Source organism: Anguilla anguilla, chromosome 2 (assembly GCF_013347855.1).
Source record: "Anguilla anguilla isolate fAngAng1 chromosome 2, fAngAng1.pri, whole genome shotgun sequence".
In the NCBI taxonomy this organism is placed as follows: domain Eukaryota; kingdom Metazoa; phylum Chordata; class Actinopteri; order Anguilliformes; family Anguillidae; genus Anguilla; species Anguilla anguilla.
The window spans coordinates 8,207,923-8,220,144 of NC_049202.1; the positions used below are offsets into that span (position 1 = coordinate 8,207,923).

General features: G+C 46.8%; 1 protein-coding gene across 2 annotated transcripts in view; it reads right to left on the bottom strand.

The window, feature by feature from the left end:
* Nucleotides 1–3,223: 3,223 nt before the first annotated feature.
* LOC118221944 (serum response factor-like) overlaps nucleotides 3,224–12,222 on the bottom strand; it is a 39,722-nt gene continuing 30,723 nt past the window's right edge. Inside the window, exons 4-8 of one of the 2 annotated variants that reach the window (XM_035407398.1) lie at nucleotides 11,409–11,552; nucleotides 9,498–9,614; nucleotides 5,864–6,040; nucleotides 4,786–4,865; nucleotides 3,224–4,404 (exon numbers count right to left, since the gene is read on the bottom strand). In XM_035407398.1, the coding sequence (XP_035263289.1) occupies nucleotides 4,309–4,404; nucleotides 4,786–4,865; nucleotides 5,864–6,040; nucleotides 9,498–9,614; nucleotides 11,409–11,552 (614 nt within the window). In that variant the 3' untranslated portion in view covers nucleotides 3,224–4,308. The remainder of the gene's footprint in view (nucleotides 4,405–4,785; nucleotides 4,866–5,863; nucleotides 6,041–9,497; nucleotides 9,615–11,408; nucleotides 11,553–12,222) is intronic. The other variant, XM_035407399.1, reaches the window with a different exon arrangement.

Here is a 12,222-nt window from a genome sequence, read left to right on the forward strand (position 1 = left end):
TGGAAGTCAAAAACTGAAGTAAAACAATATCCATTGCTGATCTTGCCACATACATTATAACAAAACATCCGGCATCAAATATCCTCTTTAGTTAAAAAAAAAAAAAAGAATTTCCACCAAATTGTCAAGGTTTAATGTTGGAGTAACTCCTATGCCTTGCCAAAAAATTCTGCCATTTATTCTCAGTCAGTTCTTCAAAATTGGGAAATATCTTATGCAATATTAAAAGATAAATTTGCTTTACACATAGTGTACAGCATTCCTCAAGTTCATCTGTGAGGACAAACCAGCTTAAAAAATAGTATTTGAAAGGGAAATACACGCTTAGCAACGTAGCAGTCTAAACCAGCTTCCTTGGCCAATGTGGGGAGGATTGGATAAGACAATTTAAAGTGACTGTTACCCATATCCACTCAAAATAAACAGTTGGGAGGGAAGAAAAGATGAACACCCAGAAAAAGACAATTGATTCTACTCCTCTCCAACCCCCAGCCCTTCCCCCAGACTGGAAACATAAACACTGATTCAAACATCTATAAAAATATATATTTTTTTTTTTTTACCATTTATATTTCATGGCTTTTCTTGTGTCTGCATTTTCAGAATACAAAACTATCTACAGATGTTTGTACACAAAGTTCATGCAGGTTCTCTCTCCGGTACAGAGCCTGAATTGGGAACACAAGAGGCATTGAACAGCAGAAGGGAAACAGCGCCATCTGCCTGTCGAGAATCACATGCCACCTTTATGACCTCATTTTGCCATCGGCCAATGAGGTAGAGGGACAGAGGGACACTGACCTCATCCAGTGCTTCTGCTCCCAGTACTGACCTTTGTTCAGTACAGACTGAATGATTGGGTCAAATGATTGTTTAAAATACTTTAACCTTCCAAGCAGCACTTACATTTCTACAGACTATCTTATTACTTTATGAATATCGAGAACAAGTGCGTTCATTCATATAACTGGAGATTGTGGTTCCTGTTGTGTTTGGAAGTTTCCAGTGATGTGCTTGAAGTGTTTTTGTCCCTAATTTTACCTTCATTCTACAGGATTAAAGTATTTCATGTTACACAAGCATGCATACACATATTGACCCAGGTTTTGGACAGTACTGGGGGGATGGCTCTGTCAAGAGGGGGGGGGGGGGGGGGGGGGGGGGGGGGGGGGGGGGGGGGGGGGCGGTCAGAGAGTGGTCGGGAATGCACCCTGTGTGAGGTTCGGGGGAAGGGTCGGGGGGGTCAAGGGCAGGACTGCTTCTCTGTGGTCCGTTAAAATAACACACTACAAAAAAAAAAAACCTTAGTGTTAAACACCAGCCTTCACGGCAAGGACAGGGAATCCCGTTTAGAGGGGGCTGTATTTTTTTCTACTTTTATTTCCACCTATTAGCCTGGCTTAATTAACTAATTGGCTGTAGACAAAAACACTGGTTCACCTACAGATTAGACTGTGGCAATTACATTCCAGAACAGTCTTTATCCATCACTCACGAGAGAAAACATAAGTGTGGGTGAAACGTAAGCTCACAAATGATCAGGTTAATTCGACGACTGACAGCCAAAAGGTCGGCGTAAAATCCAGAAACGGACCTCCAGCCCCCCTGGAACACGGTTCTCCCGCCCCTGTCTTTCAGGCTTCTAAACCCAGGGGGTTTCCAATCCGACCCGGAACGGACCACTGTGGGCTGCAGGTTTTTGTTTTAGCCCAGCACCGAGACACCCGATTGAAAAATCAAGACCTTGATATAAGCAGAGTCTGATGTTTTAGCACTGGTCTAAAACAAAAACCTGCAACCTCCCACTACCTTATTCAGATAGCACCGTGTACCCCGTTTATGCCATTCTGTTTGATCGTCAAAATGCACCATACAAAAACACACAGTGAAGTGCCACTCGAAATGCAATGAAATGAGTGAACCTTAGAAAAAGCACTGGACTGATCTTTACACTTCACAAAAACCTTGTTTCCCTGCTATCACGATATGATAGTTTTAAGGCAGAAAATGTACTACTTAAATATAAACCGTATATGGAGTCGATAATCCAAGAAAAATGCACATCTACAAAATCCCTGTTGAACCATTTCATTTATCAAAACCCAAGTCATACTCTTTTTTTTTATGACAGAGCAGTAGGCACACAAAAGAAAACCAACGACATGTGACTAGAAAATCAAACAAAGTGAAGGGCGATGCAAAAAAAAGAAAAATCTTATGATATGCAGACAAAACTGCCCAAAAAGGCAAAAAAAAAAAAAAACACAGAACCAAAAATGTTCACTTTCTTTTTCCCCACCAGTCTTCCTGCTCCTGAAGAAAAGCGCACACGGATCCACGGGCGTGGTGTTGCGCCTCGAACCCGGTTCCCTCCGACCGCAAGCCCCGCCTCTCGCACGCCATTGGGCGCGGCGGACTCCCGTAGCGCAACGGTTTACAGGTCGCCTCGGCAACGAGGGCGAGAGAGGTAGACGGAACCAGGCGGAGGCAGCGGCTCTAGCGCGCGGACCCCACAACCGCCAGAACACCAGAGGGACGGGGCGAGAACCCTCCCGAGGCGAGAAAACCGCCACACACTTTCAGTGTACTTTCAGTGGTCAGGTTGACCGAGAGGCCGTGACCCTGACCTCGTTTCTCCCACGACTCCACCGCCACGCGACTGTCATTCATCATCAAACAAGGATGCGCAAGAAATTCAGAAATGTGTTTTGTAAAAATAAAAAAAAATAAAAAAGATAATTAAAAAATAAAATCTTTGACAAAATGTCAAAAAAAAATACATGAGCTTACAGTTTTCTGTAAGTTTGTGGGTTAATAACCTGGGCTTTTGCCTACTCTGTCGTCTCTGATGTGGACAAATTTAAACTACATATAGAAAAATAATCTATCCACAAAAAGGCAAGCTATACTCAACAGTCAAGCCCCTTTTTCAGAAGAATGGCAGAATAGAGGGAGAGAGAATGCTGAACGCCTAAATTTAATGGAGGGAGAGGGAGAGACGGAGGGAGAGAGAGAGGATGGAGTTTGTTTCCTTTCTGTTCAGGTCACATGACCCTAAAGGTTCAGTCACCTGACGGGCATTGTAGCAGGTGAAAGGGCACTGAATTGGAGCTGAACTAGTGGCAAGCTGGCCTCCGTACACATTTCAAAAGTCACAAAGCACTCATACATTCTGCCCGCTAACATATCGTACATACATACATGTACATGCACACAGGCTCATACTGTACACACAGGCACATTACTGCTGGGGGTGCTTCCGACAGGCTGGAGAACGGGGCCTTCGCCGAGCCAGGAGTCCTGAAAGAACTCAAACACGTCCCAGCTCACAGGGGGTCAAAGGGCAGCGTGTGCAGGACGCCGGTGCTCGTGGAGGCCAGAGGCGTGAAGGCCAGGCAGTGCAGGGAGAGGCCGTGATGATGAAGACGAGGGAGAGGAGGAGACCGGGTTCCCTCGGCGCGCTAACCGCACCTCAACCAAATTCCACCCCCCCCCCACCCCAGGCTGTGTTCCTGACGAGCAGTATTTTGGCACGATATTCCATGAGAACTTGGGCTTCTCATCCGAGGAGAACCTTCCGGATTCCTACTCCACACTAATGAACACACACGAACACCTCACACGAGTGTTTTAACATCGCTTTGTATACATAATGCCTATATTATCCATTTCTGTGCTCACTTACACGCGTACAAAACAAAGGCTTTTAAAAAAAAAAAAAAAACCTCACATACAGTTGCACAAACAGGCTTAAAATATGAATATATCAATAGAAAAAGAAAAAAAAATATATACATATTTCCACATCTTGTTTCCCATCCGTCCTCTATCAAACCGCATTAACACGTGCGCACCCACACACGCTCACACACACACACACGTTCACGCGTACACACGCTCGCACACACACGCACGCGCAAGCACACACGCTCACACGCGTACACACTCACGCACACGCACGTCTCTTTGGCAGAATTATGGATCCAGGCCACCTGCAGTGTATGCATATTGCAAGCAAAGTTGCTATTAAAACTGGGGGGGGGGGGGGGGGGGGGAATTCGACAAAAACCGAAACAGGAACAAAAGGTTCTCAGCCGCACAAGTTCTGATCCAAAGAGCGTAGAGAGGAGACGCCCTCATCTCTTTCCGTCACTTCCATCGTTCTTTCTGTGTTCTGGGACATATAAAACCCATGAGAAGGCATCAATAAATAGTGGTGGCAGTCGGCTCTCTGCGTGGTGTCTGCGTTTCCCTGGCGACCGCCTGTGCACGTGGGCGCGTCCGTCCGTCCGTCCGTCCGTCCGTCCTTCACTCGTTCTTGGCGTTGTGCGGAGCGTCGAGGTTGACCACCTGCAGCTCCGTCAGGTTACTGCTGCTGCCGCCGGACTGCTGGCCAATCACCATCTGCGAGGGAAGCAGAGTACTTTAGTGCTGACCAATCACCATCCACGAGGGAAACAGAGTACTTTAGTGCTGACCAATCACCATAGGTGAAGGTAAGAGAGCATTAGTGTTGACCAATCCCCATCCATGAGGGAAGTGCAAGTTCAATAATCTAATCTTTTTTAAGCCCGGGAATTATTTAAACTAACTTCCGTAACTGAAATGGAATTTACCGGCAACCCTGCTACAAATCCTACTAAGATTAGTTTTTTTGGAAAAAGAAGGGGAAACGATCTTAATTTTCCCAGGGCTGCTGCAGTGGGCCCACAGGTCGGAGGCGAAGGCCTAAAGTTCAGTCTGAAAGGTGGGGGGGGGGGGGGGGGGGGGGGGGGGTTTGCTTACAGAATGCAACTGCACTGCAGACACCGGGATCTGCACCGTCCCTGGGGGGCCAGCGGCCAGGAACACCTGAGGCACTGCACCTGGAAGGGGGGGGGGGGGAGCATTACATTACATCACATTACATTACATTACATTACATTACAGGCATTTAGCAGACGCTCTTATCCAGAGCGACTTACACAACTTTTCACATATCATTTTACATCCATTGTATCCATTTATACAGCTGGATATATACTGAGGCACTTCAGGTTAAGTACCTTGCTCAAGGGTACAACGGAAGCGTCCTAACCAGGTATCGAACCTATGACCTTTCGGTTACAAACCCAGTTCCTAAACCCACTGTGCTACACTGCCGCCCTCCAGACAGCCCTAAGTCAATGGGCCAGCAGCATTACACATTCACTGCATTCTGATTGGTCAGGGTTACCGCCAAGTAGTATTTGTCAGGCTCGTGACTTCACGCCACCACCAACCCGACCGGTTGAGCTCATAAGCTTACCCTAACTATGAGCCTGATCAAGCTGCTACCTGTGAGAAAAGCCTGGCCAACGTTCAGGGACGTGCCTAGCTGATACACCATTGGACAGTTATTTCTGACAAATCCTGCTCTTGTGTAGAAGGGGCACCAACTGGAAGCAGCGATTCAAGTCACCACAACCAATGACCTATAACATAACTGTAGCTCAAACTGAAATTCTAAAATTTCCAGAACCAATCAGAATGCAGAACACCAATCTAACAGACCTGACTCAACTTCTTGTCCTGTGGTGGAGAATAACTGTCAAATGCACAAGGCTGGTTCTAAACAGCGATTACAAAATTATCTGACTCAAAAATACAGAAATGTTTTCTTCCTGTTTTCAGAAATATTACTGCCTATCACTCAATGCAAACTGAAAATATAAACAAACATATATCAAAAATATATGCAAACACACTGCTAGACTATAGAGAGGAATGTGCAGAAATGTATTTTAAAGGACTTCCACTTTTTCTGACAGTAAGCTCCCTCTCACTGTAAATGCCCTTCTCCCATTGGCCGGTGGTGTTAGAGGCCCCTCAGTGATTGGCTCACCCGTGTCCTGGCCCTGCTGGTGGGAGGGCCCTTGGGAGAAGGCGTTGAGCACGGCCAGGCTGCCGTCCGACAGCGTGGGCGCGGAGGCGTACATTACGGCGTGCGGGCTGGGGTACATCATGTGACCCGCCATGGAGGTAGGCACCGAGGAGGTGACGATGGTGGCGGGAACACTCACTGCATTCAGAGAGGGGAGAGAGACACAGCAACCAATCACAATCCTGATCACAGAGAGGAGAGCTACACAGCAACCAATCACGCCACTGATTACAGAGAGGAGAGAGACACGGCAACCAATCAACACTCCTGATCAGAGAGAGAGATGCAGGGACCAATCACAATCCTGATCAGACTAGTGGGGGGTCACATGTACATGTATTTGCAGACGCTCTTATCCACATACCGAAGCTAAAAGGCTTGAGATAAAAGATCTGTACCCCTTTAATCCAACTCAGAGTTTCTATAAGTAACTAGAGATTCTACAGACCACCATCGACAGACAAAGTCTCCTTTAGAGGGGTAACATCCAGAAGGGTCCCAGTACAGGCCAGGGGAGGACTTGTGCCTGAGTGAGTTTAAACAAAAACACTGACCCCACCCCATCAGCCCTCGCAACTTCCTGTCAGATGAAGGACTTCCTGATAAATGCTTATATAACTTCCTGCTCTGTTCACCGCAATAAAGGCTCCTGAAATCATTCAATTTGAGCGACTGGTTCTTAAACATCTTCCATTACATAGTTTTTCTGTTAATTCAATCTTTTAACTATATACAGTTATAAACTACTTTTCTACATTGGCTTTTGATCTATCATAGGGCTTTATCTAGGAGGCCAAGTCATTGGTCCAGTCCCTGCATGGGGGAGGGAGAGGGGGGTTTTGTGGGGGCGGTTCCTTATTTCAAAGAACTCCCTCCCCCCACCCACCCCATGCAGGCGGGACAGGAAGTAGCAGGTTGCTGTTCCCGTTTTGGTTTGAACAGATGGCAAGAACAAAGTGCTTAGGTGTCTGAGGAAGTGGCCCCCAGCCCCGACAAGGGCCTGGGGAGGCCCATGTGAGCAAAGGGGACTTTCTCTCCTGCTCAGAGAACCGCGTCTCCATGGCAACGCTGCTGTAATGTAAACGTACGGGAGATCTACCAGATCCACTAGCAGAGAGAGTGTCTGTTAGAGTCATGGGCCAATCAAGAAGAAGGGCCAATAAATTGGGGACCCAGGGGCCAAATGTGGACCCCCAACCCGTGTTTGTTTTTTTTTCCCCACTCGCCAAGGATTTTTTTACACCCCTTCTTGGGAGTTCAGGTCCCGTCCTTCCCAGTTTTCTTGTTTTCACAAATTCCTGCGAAGTGTCTTTGTGACAGTCCCTGCAAAAGTCACTACACACATAAAGTAAAATGTAATTGAATAGGCAAACGCTTGGCCCTTTGATAAGAAAATTAATTTTAAACATTCAGTCATATTAAAAATTGCAACGCACTGCAACTGCAACTTCCCTCTAGTGACAGAATAAGCAAAAGATTTGCATATTTCAAGAAAGCATCTCCTGAGCACAAAGCCTCATATTCAAACACTTGTTTTAGGATAAAAAAATTTTTTTTAAGTTTCTGCCCCCCAGGAAGAAGTAGCTGAAGAGCCCCTGTGAAAAGCCACACAGCCTTTCACTGATCAATTAAAGCTGCTGATCACCAGTCCTCACCTCAACACAAAAGAAAACACACACACGTGGTGACTCCTGCTATTACGCTGAAGCTTTGAAGTGTGATGCGTTTCGGCGGTGGTCTCAGTCATTCTGGTATGACGAGGCAAACTGTGCAGCGCTTCCTGCTGACCCAAAACAGCACGCGGGAGGCGAGTAGGAGTGACTTAATGCAGTTACCGACCACAGTGTAGCACACAATAACAAGCCCACAATCATTTCAAAACTTGTGTCACTTCTCTCTTCGTCTTTTATCGTTGCTCATTTTTCCCCCCAAAGCTGACGGCCATTCTCTGAAAACCGTCACCCATCTTGTTCGAAATACTGATTTTTTTGCTGTTTACTGATAATCAAACAGTTTTATTTTTGTTGTTGTTGTTGTTTGACCCATATGCCCTGGTGTGAGCTCCCTGGGGGTCTCTCCAGGTATTTACAACCAAACAGCTGAGTAACACCTGCTGGAGAGAGGGGGCTGTCTCCCTGTCTCTCTGGTAGAGGGGCATGTCTCCAACCTCACTGGATCTGCTGAGATCTAGAACAACACGCTCCCCTTTCAATGGGATTTTAAGTGAACGGCTTTTATTCCAGGGGACTGACTGACTGTGTGTTCCTCTGAACTCTAGATGGCGCTACAGTCACTGTGGAAGAAAGCAGGCAGGCAGCTTCCACACTGGCCGGTCAAATTAAACCCTGCTGCTGCACGCCTGATCAGCTGAAGCTAAACTGTGCGCACGCTGCGGTTACAGACACCACGTTACATTTTTAAACAAATTAACGTCATGTTTGGAACATATGTCAAGCTATATTTTGACAAGGGCTGAATCACCGTTAATTTATCTGCCCGTAAATTTGGTGGTGGGCCCAAAAAACCTTGGAAACAACTTCAGGGGAATTCACTGGCCGTGTGTAATTTCTCTAAGAAGTGCTTTGCAGCTATGGCAGCCTATCTGAAGCTCTTACTTACAATTAGGCATTCAGCAGTTCCATGCTACCAGGGATTCAAAATGTTCATATCTGCATTAAACTCTACTACATGACATGACTGGCATATGGCGGGCACTCTTAAAACAGAGTGACTTTGTTAGAACACAAACACCAAAACCTCACTTCCACAAAGCTCTACAACCACTTAAATCTGTAATAGCAGGCAGTCTGGAAAACATAAACGATCTATTTAAGTGCAAGTAAATGTTTTTTTGGAAATTAGTAATGAGTATCTCAGCTCAGGAACAGATTTCAAACGGCGTTCAGGAACAGATTTCAAACAGCTTCTCGAAACGCCTCGGAATGGTGGGCCTACACGAAAAGATGGAAGAACTGAAGATGATTCACGGATGTGTAGTGAAAGGGTGTCTGTGAACGCGTGGAGCGAGGGAGATCGCACAGGCTGTGCCGTCATCCCTGTGGGGGAGAGACTGTGGATTTAGTCAGGTGCAGAGGAGGAGCCGTGTGTGTGTGTGTGTGTGTGTGTGTGTGTGTGCATATGCGTGTTTGTTTCTGTATGTGCGTGTGTTTGTGTGTGTGTTCCTAAAGTGTCTACCTACCAAAGGAATAAGCGGTGAAGCAATGCCCTCAGTGAAACCCCGCCCCTAAAAGGCAACTCATCCAATGAAGGAAGGGGTGAAGCTGTGCCCTCAGTGAAATCCCGCCCCTAAAAGACATCCCATCCAATGAAGGAAGGGGTGAAGCTGTGCCCTCAGTGAAACCCCGCCCCTAAAAGGCAACTCATCCAATGAAGGAAGGGGTGAAGCTGTGCCCTCAGTGAAACCCCGCCCCTAAAAGGCAACTCATCCAATGAAGGAAGGGGTGAAGCTGTGCCCTCATTGAAACCCTGCCCCTAAAAGGCAACTCATCCAATGAAGGAAGGGGTAAAGCTGTACCCTCAGTGAAACCCCGCCCCTAAAAGGCATCCCAGCCAATGGGAGCAGAGAGGCAGTCACCTGTGGAGCTGCTGGAGGGCTGGGAGATCTCTGGGCTGCTGTCACTGGTGCTGACAGAGCTCTGCTGGGTGGTGGGGTGGACCTGGATAGCCTGGAGCTGCTGGGCCATACCTCCACCTGAGAGAGAGAGGGGGGGACAGAAAGAGAGGGGGGGGCAGGGACAGAATGGGCGCAGAAAAGAGAGAAAGACAGAGAGAGATAGAGGGGGGGAGAGGAAAGAAAGCGAGGGGGGGCAGGGACAGAGGGGGGGAGAGAGAGTGAAAGCCAGAGAGAGAGAGAGGAGGGGGGAAGAGAGAGAAGGGGGGGCAGAGAGAGAGAGGGGTGAGGAAAGAGACAGTTTCAGAGACAGAAACAGAGAGGGGGGAAGAAGAGAGAGGGGAGAGAGGGACAGGGAAGGAGAGACAGAGAGTGAGAGAGCCAGGGATAGAGAGGCAGCAGGGGGGAGCGATGGAGAGGGAGAAGAAATAGAGAGAAAGAGGGAGAAAGGGAGAGAGGAGGAGTGATTTTAACAAAACGTTACTTACTCATTCTATCACAATCACTGCGAAACAAACAGTCCACCTCAGCTGCCCTTGAACGGCACCATTAGCATTACATGAAAGAGAACGGTTAAAAAAGATTTGATTTACGACTTATGGCTGTATACACAAATTCCTTCTCCACATGCCAGAAAAACACAGCCTAGGAACGCCAGCACGCCGCCCAGGTGACACCGCTGAATCATTAGCTCGCGCGAGCGTGCGGCTACGTTCCTGACAGGAAGCCAAGTTCCCCCCCCGCTCCGCATCCGCGGCCGCCGTTAGCCGCGGCTAACTTCACCGACGGGCTCGGGAAACCAAAGGGAGCCGGTCTTGCGGGAAAAAAAAACCCCAAAAAAACAAACGCACCAGGAACTCGTGTAATCCGCAGGCAATGCTGTTACTCTGGGGTTAAATTATATTGACGCAAAACTTTAAAAAACAACGGAAGCATTCTTGTATGAGAACTCACAGTTAGCAAGTTAGCTTCGCTAAAGCAAAGCAAGCAAGCCACCTTTGAAATATTAACTGTGAAAATTGATAGAATTGGCCTTGTGTGACCTACCTGGACAGCTTCTGTCACCAAGCATTAGCTAGCCAGTTAAACAAAACAAAAACCAAAACAACAATGACAGGGAGGGAGGGGTAGAAAGTAGCTAGAAGTAGAAATTAATAGATTGCAGAGAAGCAGTTTTCTTTAACACTGAAGAAAAAAAGACCAATAACAGCAAAGCAATAACCTAATATTAATTATATCTGATTTTGAAGCTTTCTATCAAATTTCAACTCTTTTCATTCTTCCATTAATGAGAAATACAAAATATCGGTGTCAGTTTTTTATTTGAAAGCCAGGTATCATAAGGGCCGCCAGGACATGCTCGAGAGCATGCATCTACTTGGGCAATCACTCAAGAAAACACAATCCAAGACGTATTTATTAACGTTAATTATCCGTCAGTAAGGAAATATCATGCGTAATGTAAGCATTCGAGCCCATCCAACAATATATAGTTTCATCTTCGCACACTCAAATGGGTGTGAGAATGTCAACAGGGAGGTCTTTGCTGCTCTTTAACCCACGAAGAGTAGGTTTATTTATTTATTTTTTACTTATTCTAAGCTAGTGTTCTAGCAACTCCATTGCTTTCAGTTACCAGTAGTGATGGTTACATCAGCATTAGAATGTTCAGTTAACAACATTCTAATCACATATTTGTGACCTCACAACTTAAAGGTATAATTCATTAAGGTATTATTTTGGGACTTCTCCTTCCCAGGCTACCTAAACCAAGAGGTAAATCTGACCCTGGCCTACCTGTCATCCCTCTCTTGCCCCACCCCCCCAAGTTTGGGACAGACGTGCAGACAGACAGACGGACAGACAGACACTGACCTGTGAGAGAAAGGCCGGCAGGGAAGCGGAAGACCTGCTGGTTTTGAGCAGCAGTGACGGCAGCAGTGAGCGTCTGAGCCTGCAGGGGGTGCTGTTGCAGCTGGCTGAGCGGAATGGCAGGCGTGCCGGGGGGTAGGGCACCGCCTGGGGGGGGGGGGGCACACGCAAACGAGAGATACGAACGCGTCGAAGTGAGTTTTTGACGCCTCAAAATCTGTTTTCCCCAGAAGTGGTTGAACAGTCAGTCCCCTGCTTTCTCACCTCCTCCCCCCCCCCCCCCAATACCGCTATGAAACCCACCATTTACCATCAGGGTTGCATTCACTTAGCGGATGCTTAACGTGCATTACTTTACTGGCAACTGGCAGACGCTCTCAGGCATAATGACTCAGGAGCAGCGATGTTTCAGCACACTGCGCATTTCACTGAAGCACCTGAGCTTAAACAGCAGTGTCCCCACATGGGAATCAAACTGGCAACCCTGGAGTCGCAAGCCCAATATATAACATTATAAAGACTACAGTTATACACCATAGTAATGCCTACAGTTACACACCACCATAAAGCCTGCAGTTAGGTAGCATTATAAAACCTACAGTTATATACCATTATAAAGCCTGCAGTTATGTAGCATTATAAAACCTACAGTTAAATACCATTATAAAGCCTGCAGTTCTATAATGCTATAAAGCCTACAAGTTACATACCACTACAAAGCCTGCTGTTATATAACACTATAAAGCCTACAGTTATTACATGTTAAAATGGGACCTCACATTATCGTACTGGTCTGCAAACAGGCAGTGTTTGGATT